Source organism: Tenrec ecaudatus, chromosome 13, assembly GCF_050624435.1.
Source record: "Tenrec ecaudatus isolate mTenEca1 chromosome 13, mTenEca1.hap1, whole genome shotgun sequence".
In the NCBI taxonomy this organism is placed as follows: Eukaryota; Metazoa; Chordata; class Mammalia; order Afrosoricida; family Tenrecidae; genus Tenrec; species Tenrec ecaudatus.
Window position 1 is genome coordinate 42,067,204 of NC_134542.1, and position 14,179 is coordinate 42,081,382.

Here is a 14,179-nt window from a genome sequence, read left to right on the forward strand (position 1 = left end):
TGTTTGGATGGCTGTGGAATAATTAGTGGATGGTTGTGGAAGGGACAGTTCACATAGAACAGCTTAATTGAGCCCTTTGTGTGCTGTTTGTTCAGGGACAAAGAGGAGTTAGCCTCGCCCTCTGCCCTCAGGCATCCTGTTTGGAGACCCGTTTTATCACAGTTATCTATGCTGATGTAATAATGGCTACATGCCAAACCCTGGGCCTCCAACTTTACTTACATGATTTTGAATCCTGATTTCCATCCTACAAGATAGATATAATTACCACCTATATATAGATGACGATACAATATCTTTGCCCTTCTATGTGAGCCTACTGTTTCTCAGCACATTAAAAAAAAACTTACCAAGGATGGTCTTGAGTCTAACAGACATGGATGTCCAATCTTGGCTTGGTGGGGTCTTGAGGAAATGTCTTGGTTTATTGTTTCTTCATCTGTGAAGCAGAGGTCTAATATTTACTTTAGCCTTCTCTTTGAATGTCAACACGCTCAGAAAGTCCTTCCCAATCACTTGAATGAGTCTCGGCAGTCATTTGATTCCATCAGCCTGTTTTAATTTGGTCACAGATTTTAGCCCTATCTGAAATGAGCTTATGCTTTGATTTGTTTACATGAATACTGGTGGCTTGCCCACATACATGTGAGCTTTCTGAGGGCCTATCGTACTTCCCACGCTCTACCCCGAATCGGATCCTGGCAGTGGCGGTGGCCTTTGAGTATGGTAGTGTGACAAATGTGATCTGAATAATGAGTTTTCCACCGGTTGTCAGTTGCCTTCAGATTGAGCCTGACTACTGGCCATCCTGGGTGTGTCAATCAAACTCTTCTCCACAGGGTTTTCTATGCTTAGTATTTGGGAAATAGTTTATAGGCCTTTCTCCCAAGATGTCTTGGAGTGCACTTGGACCATCAGCCTCTCTGTTAGCGACCAAGAGGGCTAGCGTGTTGTACCACCCAGGGGCATTCTGGGGATTGGTCCAGCATGAGGTCATTGGAATAGAAAGGAGAAAAACGCTTGTATTTGTGCTAACTATCCTTGTGGTTAATTTTGAGTGTGTTTCCTTAAATACAAAAGAGTTTAAAAGCTTTGAATTACATTGCTTAGTTACATAGGAAGTTGTTTGTTTTTAATAAATCATTTTATTGGGGGCTTTTACAGCTTTTATAACAATCCATGCACCGTTTATATCAAGGACATTTGTACATACGCTGCCATCATCATTTCCAAAACATTTTCTTTCAACTTGAACCCTTGATATCAGCTCCTCTTTTTTCCCCTCCCTCTCTCATCCTGCCACCCTTGTGAATCCTTGATAATTTATCACTTATTTTTATTTTCACATTTTACACCGTCTGCTGTCTCCCTTTACCCACGTTTCTATTCTTCAGTGGGGTGGGGTCGGGGGAGTGTTGTACGTCAATCATTGCAACTGGTTCCTCTTTCTGCCTAGGTTTTAATTTTTATTTAGTTTTGCTTTTTACCATGTGGAAGGTTAGAGGTTTATCATCCACACTTCACATCACTGGGCTTTAGTAAAACCAGCAAGGAGGACCCTACCACGTATCAACCCCCAAACACCGAAGCCACGGCTGTCAAGCTGATTCCAATTCATAGAGACCCCACAGGACAGAGCAGAACTGTCCCATAGTGTGACCAAGTGTGTAAACTTTACTGGAATCGATGGTCACGCCTTTCTACTCAGAAGTGGCTGATGGGTTTGAACCATTGATCTCGGGGTGGTCACCTGTGTGACACAGGACACAGGAAATGCAATGTCTCATTCGAGTGACTGGCTGGGTTAGGAGAAAATGCATGACCAGAGCTCAGCCGACCAGCTGCTTGGCCTTTCCGCTTTTCCACAAACATTTACCCCAGAGTGGGCAGCACGTGGGATGATGTGTTACCAGGGCCATCTCCAGCCGAAGCTGACATATGCTTTTGATATTTGTTCCAGGATTCTGAGAAGCGGACACCTCTTCACGTGGCGGCGTTTCTGGGAGACGCAGAGATTATTGAACTCCTGATTCTGTCTGGTAAATAACTACCTTGCTCAAAAGTCAACTGTAGATAAATGTTCACGCAACCGTTTACTAGATTGACCGCTACAGCAAACCCAAAGAAAATGTCTTTGTCCTGCCCAGGGAAGTTGATGTGATCTGTGTTCTCTTGGTGTGTGAAAGCTACTGCAAGAAGTTGTGCTAATTGAAATGGGACGTCACCATTAAAACGCGGACTCTGCTGTGAAAACCTCACTCCTGGGTGATGAGTCAGTCAGTCCAGCAGTGTAGAAAAATGCAAGACCTTTTGATCACTTTCAGTTGTAAAAGAGGAGCTTGGCTCCTTAAGGTCTACATGAACACACACCCGTCTTTGCTTCAGTTATGCTGCTCTGTAATATGATATTTTGTCCACGGATACATCCCTATGTCTTAAAAATCTGAACTCTGTCTGGTTGAAAAAGGAACAGGTCCATTCTATATAGTAGCTGCTTCGAAGGAGGCAGAGTGAGTGAGATGTCAACCTGGGAGAATAGAAAAGACCGACACATCTCGGTAGAATATTGTACTGCTTTCTGGAAAATAATTACAAATCAACTAAGCCTCCATGTTAAATCTGGCTCGTGTGTACATTGGTGTTAGTGATAGTACCCTCTTCATTTATTTAAAAAATACTATTTAAAAAATCATATTTTAAAGGTACGGTTCTATTTTAAAAGCACCGACGCTTTCCGTTTTGGATCCTGTGTTCAGTACCGCTCACCAAACCGGTTTCTGAAGCTGCTTCGCGTGTTCTCCCTGGAGAGTGTGCTCGGCACATCCCTGGAATGAATGTGAGCACGTGTGGGGATCACTGTGGACTGCCTGCTGGAAGGCTGCCTTTCTCCCTCCTTTTTGTTTGGGGAGATTCAAGTCTGGAGGAAATGCCTCTGCCCACAGACCATGCAAGAGACCTAGAATAAGGTTGTGCCTGTGTCTGCAGGAGTGAAGGGAAACTGGAGTTCCGCAGTAAATTATGCAGAGGAAGGAGCTGATGCACGCATGTGAGCAGCCGTGGGAGAGCATGGTGCAGAAGAAACAAGCACTGTGCCTGGGCACAGCGGGGAGATTCACGGTCCCTCGTTTTGGCTGCTGTGTTTTGAAGTGGGGTTTGCCCAGGAACACGAGTATTCTTTGCCCCCAAACCTGTGTGCTCTGTGCTCCTGACAGTCACACAGCTCCAGCGTGGCTTCTTGTGCTCTCGACCACAGGCCTTTCATCCGGCAGGCTAAAGAGATTTCAGGGCTGCGTTCCAAACAAATGCGTGTTGTTTGGTGCCAGCAGAGTCTTGGGCCATGAGCCAGGGCATGCCTGGCTCATGGCCTCAGTGGTTGAGATTGGCCCCTGGGAGACTATGGGCAGAGTCAGAGTCAGTGGGGATGTAAATTCTGTGGCATGACTGCTCACCATTCCACCCAGCTAGACCCACCACCCAAATGTTGGCTGCTAACCGAACGCCGGGCAGTTCAAACTCAGCGGCTTCACGGGAGAAAGGGGTGGCGGTCTGTTTCCATAGACATTTACAGTCTTGGAAACTCTATGGGGCAGTTCCACCCCATCCTATAAGGCCACTCCGAGTCGGAAATGATTCGATGGCAACCGGATTGCTTTGCTTTGGTTTGGGCTTGGTTTCACATCCCTCTCCGGGTGGGGTGTGTGTGTGCACCAGTCTATCTTTAACTCCGTCTGCTTTTGCAGAGCTGGGAGGGACCGTCTGTTTCATTTATCTGGACCGGTGCACCTGTTTCGTCTTGGAACGACACAGCTGTGAATCTCCGGAGTGTAATTTTGGGTAGCAGCTGCTGTGGAATGTTTCCTTAGGCGAAAGGGAGGAAAATCCTTCAGAAGTTTTACTCAACTATGGAGACTTAGGGACAAAGCAAGGATTTCGACTGCCATCAAGAGTTACAGGCCTTGTGTGGGAATTGAGTCGGTGGCAGGGAGTCTGACTCTGGTTTGATGGAAACATAGGCAAACGCTCGATCCAATTTGTATATAATATTCCTAAAAATATATCTCTGCAGGAACATGCTGGTTTCATCTCTTAGCTTGCATCTGGAGGCTGACCCTTTAGGGAATCCAACAAAACTATTTTCCAGCCCAATAATGGATGAGGTGCGAATGACTCCCATGTTGACAAAGAATCTGGCCTGCCAGGACAGCCCCTCCCGGCTGTGTTCTTCGCGGTGGTATTCTGTTACAGAGCACAGTGCCGCCCAAGGCCACCAAGTACCTGCGGACTTCATCTCCAGCGGAACCCAAATGCCTCTGAGCAGACTGGGAGGATATGGGTCTTGGGGAGGAAGTCTGGTCTTCCAAATTCCACCTTCTTCTAAAACGCTGGCTCTATTTTATCACACCCCGCCCCCCTCTGTCTCTAGCTTCTGTTTGGGAACTGGCCGAGTCAGAAGGAAGGCAGAGAGAAGGTCAAGTGCTAGTTAAGTCAGTCTCTGGGAGATGTCTGAGTAAGATCAGTGTAAACCAATCCGTGGCTAAGAGTTTAGAAAGTAGGGTCGAGCTTTAGGAAGCAGAGCACATAGAGAAATGACCCCACTGACAGTACCCATTGGGGAAAAATAATTTAAAACCTCTGGGCAATGGGGTATGAGCGCCTCGAATCGGTGAAGCAAACTCCTCCCTTGAGTATGGGCTGTTTTGACTGAGCACAACACACAGATTTATCAGAATTTATGCTGCCAATCAGTGATAGGCCTGCAAAATGATTTCTGGTGATTTTTGCAAAACACGATGTCTGCTCTCGAGACAAATTGCCTCCAGAGTCGGGGCACCCGTTCTTTGGAATCCCTCATGCACAACCAAAAGCCATCCTTTGAAAGTGGGCTTGCTTTTTTAGCTGCTAGGTGAGGGGGTGGTGGAACTAGGCAATGCGGGTTTGAGGCCCCAAACACGGTGTGATCACAGCGCAATGCATCGCGTTTCTGCGGGTTTGTAAACGGGCCCAGGAGGCCACTCCAGGGCAGTTTGGAAAGTGTCTTGAGCAATCGCTGCATACTTGGAATGATCGGACACGTTCCCGAGGCAATTGCTTTTAAAGAGGGTGTTCTGTGTGCTGTAATAAGATTTGGTGTGTTTGTTTAAAAAGGAAAGAAAGGGAGAATAAGCTGGTCTCATTATATTATAATCATATTTGATATGATCTTTCATTTTCATGTATTTATTTCAGCCATGAACAGTTAAAATTTGGATAACTCAAAAACTCCAGTTCACCGCCATCCAGTCCATGCTGGCTCATAGAAACCCTGGAGGACAGGGCAGAACTGCTCCGTGAGTCTCAGAGACTGTAGCTCTCTAAGGGAGTAGATAGCCTCGTTTTTCTCCCAAAGAGCGGCTGGTGGGTTCAAACTACTAACCTTGGAGCTAGCAGCCCAACACATAACCGCTACGCCGCCAGCAAAAATATGGATAAAGCCAACCTTAAAAAAAATCAATTTCTCTCTAGTCTGTAAGATTTCCCGCTACCTGACTCACTCTCTCACACCACTTCTTTTCCGTGTACATCTCGTGTGAGAAGAGAAGGACCGCCCGCTCACGGGGGCATAAGCTCAGGGTCCCTTTTGCTTCAGGCTCTTATGGAAACAAATGAAGAGGTCCTAAGGACCCAGTGAGGAACACGCTTGGTTTTCCATTAGGGCTGCAGCTTGCTAGATTTTGGTTGGGCCTTTGTTTCTGAAGGCCCAGAAGAAGCCAACCCTTGTCTTTCTATGTGAGCCTGAGTAAAATGTCCTTGGGTACAAAAGCATGTGCCTTTACATCACTAGATATGCAGACCGTGTCCTTTGTGCACAACGGAGCCTGACAGGCAGGTAAATAACGTGAAGCTCCCTTTAGAAAAAAATCAGTTATAAATATTCGATCCAGAGGCCTGACGGCAGCTCCGAGCAAGACAGGTAAACAAGACGCTGACACATGCTCTCAGGAAGAGGATGAGGAATCCAGCAGCATGAGATGATGCCGAGGAGATAGATGCTGCCGCATCTCTGTTCAGATCACCTTGGGTTTTGTAATGATCAAATCTCTTTTGGTTTGTTTACAGGGAAAGAGGCTGCTTTCCTCTGGCATTTCGAGGGGGGTTGTGTAGGGGATGGAGGGCTGACACAGTTCCTGGAAGGAGCCTGTTTATAGGTTTCCCATCTTTGAATTTCTCAAGTGATTCTGAAGCAGCTCACAGACAGTGCTGGGGCTACTGCACGCTGGCTGGTGGGGCTCTGTGAGGCCCAGCATGCTTTGCAACCTCAGTGCCTGTGGGTCCCTGTTTCTCCTTACAAGAATCTCAGTCCTAAAACTAAAGATTCCTGGAATCTGTAAGCAATAATTATAGAAATAGCCACCGTAGAAAAATGGGAGAAGTGGGCAAAGACTCTGAACAAGCAATCCTCTGAAAATGAATTACAAACCGTCAGTTAACACTACAAGATACGCACCCTCATATGAAAAAGGAAAATACTGGTGAAGAAAGCTGATGGTGCCCGGCTATCAAAAGAGATAGTGACTGGGGTCTTAAAGGCTTGAAGATAAACAAGCGGCCATCTAGCTCAGAAGCAACAAAGTCCACATGGAAGAACACACCAGCCTGTGTGATCGAGTGGTCCCGAAGGGATCAGTTACCAGGCATCAAAGAACAAAAAATCATACCATTGACTGCACACCTCCATGATAGGATTGCTGAAGACAAATGGGTGCATAAGCGAATGTGGTGAAGAAAGCTGATGGTGCCCGGCTATCAAAGAGATAGTGTCTGGGGTCTTAAAGGCTTGAAGGTGAACAAGCGGCCATTTAGCTCAGAAGCAAATAAGCCCACATGGAAGAAGCACACCGGCCAGTGCGATCACGAGGTGCCCAAGGGACCAGGTATAAGGCATCATGCAAAAAAAAAAGATATGTGTGTATGTATGTGTATATATGTGTATATGTATATATGTATATATATATCATATTAAATGAAGGGGGAAGTGCAGAGTGGAGACCCAAGGCCCAAGTGTCAGCCAATGGAGATCCCCTCATAGAGGGGTCTAGGAGAGGAGATGGGTTAATTAGGGTGTGAGGTAGTATCGATGAAGAACACAGCTTTCCCCCAGATCCTGGATGCTTCCTCCCCCCAACTACCATGATCCGAATTCTACCTTGCAGGGCTGAATAGGACAGAGGCTGTACACTGGTACATATGAGGGCTGGAGGTACAGGGAATCCAGGGTGGATGATACCTTCAGGACCAAGGGTGTGAGGGATGATGCTGGGAGAGTGGAGGGTGAGTGGGTTGGAAAGGGGGAACTGATTACAAGGATCCACATGTGACCTCTTCCCTGGGAGAGGGACAGCAGAGAAGGGGGGAAGGGAGACTCTGGATAGGGCAAGATATGACAAAATAACGATGTATAAATTACCAAGGGCACATGAGGGATTGGGGAATGGGGAGGGAGGGGAAAAAAAAGAGGACCTGATGCAAGGGGCTTAAGTGGAGAGCAAATGCCTTGAGAATGATTGGGGCAGGGAATGTATGGATGTGCTTTATACAATTGATGTATGTATATTATGAACTGTGAAAAGAATTGTATGAGCCCCAATAAATTGTTAAAATAAAAAAATTTTTTTTAATTAAAAAAAAAAGAAAAAGGAAAATAAAAAAATCAGATGCCATGTGAAAATGACTAATAATGTCAAGTCTTGGTGGGGTGTGGGGAGACTAAGCAATCTGATACATCATCGGCAAGTGTGCAAGTCAGCATGCACGCAGGGTTGGCAACATTTATTGAAACTCAAAGCACACGTTCCTGAGGACCCAGAAATCTGGCCTAGGCAAAAACTTCACACATTAGCTCAAGGAATTCAGTGTGCATGTTTATTAGCAAGAAACAATGTAAATATCTCCCAGGAGAGGAAATATCTGAAAAATACTGTACATTTCTATGGTGGCATACCTGAAAAAAATAGACTTGTTCTGTGAGTATCAACATGGATAGAAATGAAAAATAGATTGAGTAAAACATGCCTATTTGGAATGTCAAAACACAATAGTGCAATAATGGAAAATATAATTATAAAAGGATGGTATGCATTTTAAAAATCAATTATTGTGCAATCTACTAAATATGCAGAAAGAATAATACAAGCAATGCTTTTGTACTTGCCACCCAGTTTAAGTCACTAGATTTTCTCTGAGTACACATTACTGCAACTGAGACATAAAGCAAAGAGAAAGGTTCATGCCTGGCTCAGAGTGGTGGTTCACTTGTGAAGTGGGGAGAGTCCCGTGTTCAGGATGATAATCAGAGGGACGTCAGCAAAATCTGTAATGATCTACTGGTTGAAAAGGAAGGTGTTCATGTATTACTCATTTGCTCAAAGAATGAAATTTATTGCAAACCTTTTCAGCTTTGGCGATAGCCCGAGTTTAATTGAGATAGTCATTGTGGATCAGGCTTTCACCTGAAAAGCGCCTTTGAAATACAACAGTTGGCACTGAGTTGATTCCAGCTTAAGGGAACCCTATGGGGTATAGGAGAACTGTGTTCTAAGGAGTTTTCAGTGACTGTGTTTTGGGAAATAGGACAGCAGGCCTGTTTTCTGGTGCAGTGGTTCTGCATTGGGCCAGGATCTGCATGGTTGGCAGTTTGAAACCACCAGCAGCTCCTCAGGAGAAAGACTGGGTTCTCTACTCCCATCAACAGTTAGTCTCAAACCCTCAGGGGGTCACCATGAAGCAGCATTGATTCAATGACAGTGAGTTTGGTTTTGGTTTTGGGGTGAACTCAAATATTAAACCCTTTGGTTAGCCCCGAGCAATTTAGCCATTTGATCTGGGGTAGAAATGTAAATTCTCATCTGGTGCAGGGAGGTGGAATTTGGGGGAGCAGTCTACCTAGAATGACCCCATTCCAAAACCCTGGTTTGGCCCTTCATGAGATTTGACCCTTAATGAGGTTTGGGGCTTGAGTTTTCTCTCGTGAGCTGTCTGCCTGGAGCTAATGAAAGGAGGATTCGAATCATTTTCCATTTTATATGCTAAGCAATAAATCTCTAATGCCTCCACCCTGACAACGTATTACAGTTACCCAGGGGCCTGGAAGGCTTTAAAAAATATATATGCCTGAGGGTAAACAAGTGGCCATCTAGCTCAGAAGCAACAAAGCCCACATGGAGGAAGCACACCAGCCTGTGCGATCACGAGGTGTCGAAGGGATCAGGTATCAGGCATCATCAGAACAAAAAAATCTTATCATAGTGAATGAGGAGTGCAGAGTGGAGACCCAAAGCCCATTTGCTGGCCACTGGACATTCCCTTTCAGAAGGGTCTCTGGGAGGAGACGAGCCAGTCAGGGTATGATGTAGCAATGATGAAAAATACAACTTTCCTCTAGTTCCTAAATGCTTACTCTCCCCATCCACCCCCCATCGTGATCCCAATTCTACCTTGCACGTTTGGCTAGACCAGAGGATGTACACTGGTAGAGATAGGAACTGGAAACACAGGGAATCCAGGGTGGATAATCCTTTTAGGACCAGGGGTGTGAGTGGCGATACTGGGAGGGTAGAGGGAGGGTGTGTTGGAAAGGGGGAACCAACTATAAGGATCTACATGTGACCTCCTCCTTGGGGGACAGACAGCAGAAAAGTGGGCAAAGTGAGACATCAGACAGGGCAAGAAATGACAAAATAATAATTTATAAATTATCAAGGGTTCATGAGGGAGGAGGTAGTGGGGAGGGAGGGGGAAAATGAGGAGCTGATGCCAGGGACTTAGGTGGAGAGCAAATGTTTCGAGAATGATGAGGGCAATGAATGTACAAATGTGCTTTACACAATTGATGTATATATGGATTGTGATAAGAGTTGTATGAGCCCCTAATGAAACAATTAAAAAAATCAACCATGAAAAAAAAATATATGCCTGGTGCCATCTCACACTATTAAAATCAGAGCTGAGCATGGGATGGGCATTCCCTTTTTGGTTTTGAAACTTAATGTTTTTTATAATGAATGTCATCTATGTTATTTGTTTTTCTTCAGTTAAAGAAAAAAACCGTCTAAGTTCTGTGATGTGTTATTTCATTTTATCCAATGTCTTAAATTAAACTTCGAGCTCACTTTGACCCATGAAAAGGCTCCCCCTGCCTCTTTGGAAGAGTCCTGTTTGCAATCTCAGCTCAAGGAGGCTGCGCAGTTAGTCAGCGCCTGCTCCACTAGACTCACGTTCTCAGCCCCTGCCTCACACACATGGCTTTTGTGCTTCCGTGCCGGCAGGCCTTACCTTCTTGCTTCTCGGATGCCCCCCACTCCCTCGTGAGCACTGCCGTGCCTCATTGTCCACAGACGAGTTGCTGTTCTTGTCAGATGCAGCCACGTCTACTCCAGCTCCCGGCGATGCGCGTCCAGCAGAACGGAACGTTGCCCAGTCCTGTGTCCTCTTCACGACGGTGGGAGGCCAGAGACCGTTGTTTTTGAGTGCTTTGGTCTAGGGATTCATCTTTCCGCACTACATAGAACAAGAGTCTGTTGTCCTTTTCAGTGGCGTTTGGAAGTAGGGCTCTCGGTCTCTCGCCCGAGAATGGCTTAGCCTGGATACACCATGGAAACCTGTGCACCATGGATGACCGATGGGTCTTTGAAAGAGCTTCTCGTATCACAGTGACACACAAGCCACCACAGTGTGACAGACGAACCGACAGGTGCTACAGGGCTGTTTATTACATCTGCAAAGGTATTATGAAACCGCCTGCCCCCTCTTTGGGAGCACGTTCACACAACTTTTCATCTCTGATAAGAAGAAGAATGAGGTATGCTGAACTCCCAAAACGGAAGCTTGTATTGGCTCCGAAGGAGAGTGTCCAGCTTTCGATTGTGGAGCATTGTGAGGTGTCATCGAAGGAGAGCATCCTTTGCTTTCCCGTGAATCTGTTCGGCCACACTGCCTTTGCTCCATGATAGGACTCAGGCCACAGGGAGTTGAGCACAAGGCACACCTCTGAGTGGGGGCTGTTGGCACACGTGCTTGAGGCGCTCTGCCCAGCTTACAATGTGAGGGAGCCGCTGACAACCCACACCGGCAAAAAGCTCCATGGCACCTGGCTTCCTCCTACCCAAAGAGCCAGCTCGTTCCACAGAAATATATGGATTCTTGGAGAAAGCGGATTTCTGCCAATTTCTTGAGGCTAGATCGGTTCTCATCAGAACTCAACTTGACGAGATTTGTTTGAAACCCAGCTGCTATCCAATCTGTGTTTTTGGAAGGGGTTCACCCTGATAGCATGTCAAGAAGGATGTTGTGGTATATACATGAGGGGGCTTCAAACGGTACATGGCCAAGTCCCATTTCCTGTCACTCAATTTTTCACGAATGTTTATGCGTGTAATTACTGATTACAAAGAAAAATTTAAAGTCATATATATACTAGTGTATACAGATATGAGTATATGTATGTGTGTGTATATGAATTTCTTGAAGCCCCCTGTATGTGATAGTGAAAAGTTGTGAGTTGAAACTTAACGAATGACCTTGGTTTCTTTCAGCCTCACAAGCTTTCTCCCATAAACAGGGCCTGGTCGTACAACTTTGTGTGGCTTTTTTTCAATGGAAAGCATTTATTTGTGTTTTCCTTCTCTGACAGGTTTCCACATTAAACATCTTCCAGCTTTCACAGGTTTTACTCTTTGCAGATGTATGTAATATATATATATGTGTGTGTGTGTGTGTGTGTGTGTGTGTGTTTACACATTTGCAAACACCTATATGCTTCTATGTAATATGTAAATGAAACCCAAACTCACAGCCATCACATCAATGCCGACTTGTGGGGACCCTCCAGGATGCAGTAGCGCCGTCCCTTGAGCTCCCGAGACTGGAACCACTTATGGGAGCAGAAAGCCCATCTTTCTCCTGAAGAGCAGCTGGTGGTTTCCACCTGCCGGCCCTGCGGATCACAGCCCAGCGTGGAACCACTACACCACCACACACACATGTTCCAGAACCATCCTCCATTCTCAGGAGCTACATTTCGATAGTTCTGCAGTACCTCTCAAGTACTGTGGGGTCAGACACTGGACAGCTAACTTCAAACTCCACTTCATACCCACCAGCCACTTGCCCCTGGGAGAAAGAAGAGGCTGTCTGTCAGAAACCTTATGGAGGGCCGTTATAGGTCAGAATCGACTTGATGGAAGTGGGTTGGGTTTTTGGCTTAGAGTACTTCTGACTTCTTTAACTGGCCCGAGTCTCTCGCCCAAATGAGGGATGCAACGCATATAGAGATGGCCTTTACCCGAGTCGGTGACATACTCTATCTTGGCCTGGCCACTGTGTTGTGCTGGCCGTCTCACGCTGTCCAGTAGGCACAGAGCACATGGGTGATTCACGGAAAATGAAAAGGTAGCGGTGTGCCGGGGAAACAACGGCAGCAGACAGCATGAGGTTTAACCTCAGCAGATCGTTCCTTGACAGCAGCATGCCTCTAACCTGTGTTGTTTGGTTCCAGGGGCCCGTGTCAACGCCAAGGACAACATGTGGCTGACCCCACTGCACCGGGCTGTCGCCTCCCGAAGTGAAGTGAGTGATACCTTTTTTTAATCTAGTGCCTCCTGACCCTAGAAATTAGAGACCCCTCACCGGGGAGCAAAGGGCCTTTATTTTGAATGGAAGCACATTACCCATGAGCTATTAATTTTAACACCTCCTACCTGTCAGACATAGTGCCGGAGATGCCTGAATTAGACCAAGGTAGATCACATGATCCATGACTTCAGTGAGTCATTAAGTCTGGTCAGAGAGGCGAATGCGTAAATGGAAAGCTGGGAACATCGTTACATCGGAGGAGGAAGCATTCCCTACCTAGTTGGGTAGAGGAGGTCTTTTAAGAAGAGACGTCAGTTGCGCTGGTCCTTCAAGGATGAGTAGGGACGCTTGGCAAAGAGAAGAGTGAGAAGTGAGCAGGAGGAGAGACATGTTGGAGCCCAAGAACATGGCAGTGAGTGAATGCAGGCTCAGTGGGGTGTAATGGTAGCGTGAGCGTGCTGGGGAAGGAGTAGGCGTGACGTAAGTGGAGGGATCAAATCACAGAGGACCTAGGACCTTCTGAGCTGGGCACAGCAGAGGAAGGGTACACTGAGACCACTAATGTGGCAGCACGGAAATGAGTCAGAGGGAAGGGATACCAGGCTGAGATTCCAAGACGCAAGAGGCCCGGAAGGTGACGGTATGAAACGAGGAGTCAGTGACTTGAGAGGAAATTTGAGTGAGCTTGAGAGTTGTGAGTGGGTGATAAGGCACAGCAGAAGCCGAGGAGCAGGAGGCAGAGAGCTACGGTAATCCGTTCTCTGTAAGCATGCTGCACTTGGCAAACATGTCACTGGAATGGAAGTTCCACGAGGGTAAGGATCTGTTTGTTTCTTGATATATCTCCAGTCTGAGGCATTGCGGGTATTCAATGATGCATTTTTGTTGCAAGATGGAAACTCAGGTGACGATGGCTAATAATTAAGCAATTACCTAAATGAATCCAGAGCTCTGGGCAGAGGGCAGATGACTGGAAACCAAGAGAAATGGGTCAGCTGGTTCAAGGGGTGGGGGTACAAGGGATTCCAACGTGGGTGGGAAGGTGGTGGGAAGTGCTAGTGAATTTCAGCCCTGACAAAATGGTGAGAGCGATGGCCCACCAGCCAGGCATAGAAGAGATTCTAAGCAAGTAGGCTCTTGAAATTCAGTGGCTGGATTTTAACCATGTGGCGCTTCCTCTGGGCTACTGGAGAAGGTGGGTGGTTTCTGCGGGTTCACCTGTGAGGAAGGGTGCACTCAGGCTGAACACAGGGCCTAGAGGTCAGTGGCTGTCTTCAGTGTCACCACCCCCTTCCTGGCACACCTGGGCATCTTGAAATATATTTGGTAGGTGAAAGCTTAATGCCCCGCATGCTCCTCTTTGAGGCATGCTTTCGGTAGGTTTTAAGAGGTTAGTGCATGCCCTGCAGAATGGCTCACTGCACTGAGGGGGTAAGTGATCCTAAGGTGCCCACATCAGACCCTGGGCCATTCAGAGTCCTCCCGCCTTTCCACAGACCAAGCATGCCTGGGGGATACTGCCTTGTCTTGTAAGGCCGCTTGAGCTTTGCCAATCTCTCCTTAGTGTCTCTTG

General features: G+C 46.6%; 1 protein-coding gene across 3 annotated transcripts in view; it reads left to right on the top strand.

Moving 5' to 3' along the window:
* ANKRD44 (ankyrin repeat domain 44) overlaps positions 1–14,179 on the top strand; it is a 352,825-nt gene that overhangs the window by 176,877 nt on the left and 161,769 nt on the right. For all 3 annotated transcript variants that reach the window (XM_075529200.1, XM_075529203.1, XM_075529202.1), the window contains exons 3-4: positions 1,961–2,039; positions 12,530–12,600. In XM_075529200.1, the coding sequence (XP_075385315.1) occupies positions 1,961–2,039; positions 12,530–12,600 (150 nt within the window). The remainder of the gene's footprint in view (positions 1–1,960; positions 2,040–12,529; positions 12,601–14,179) is intronic.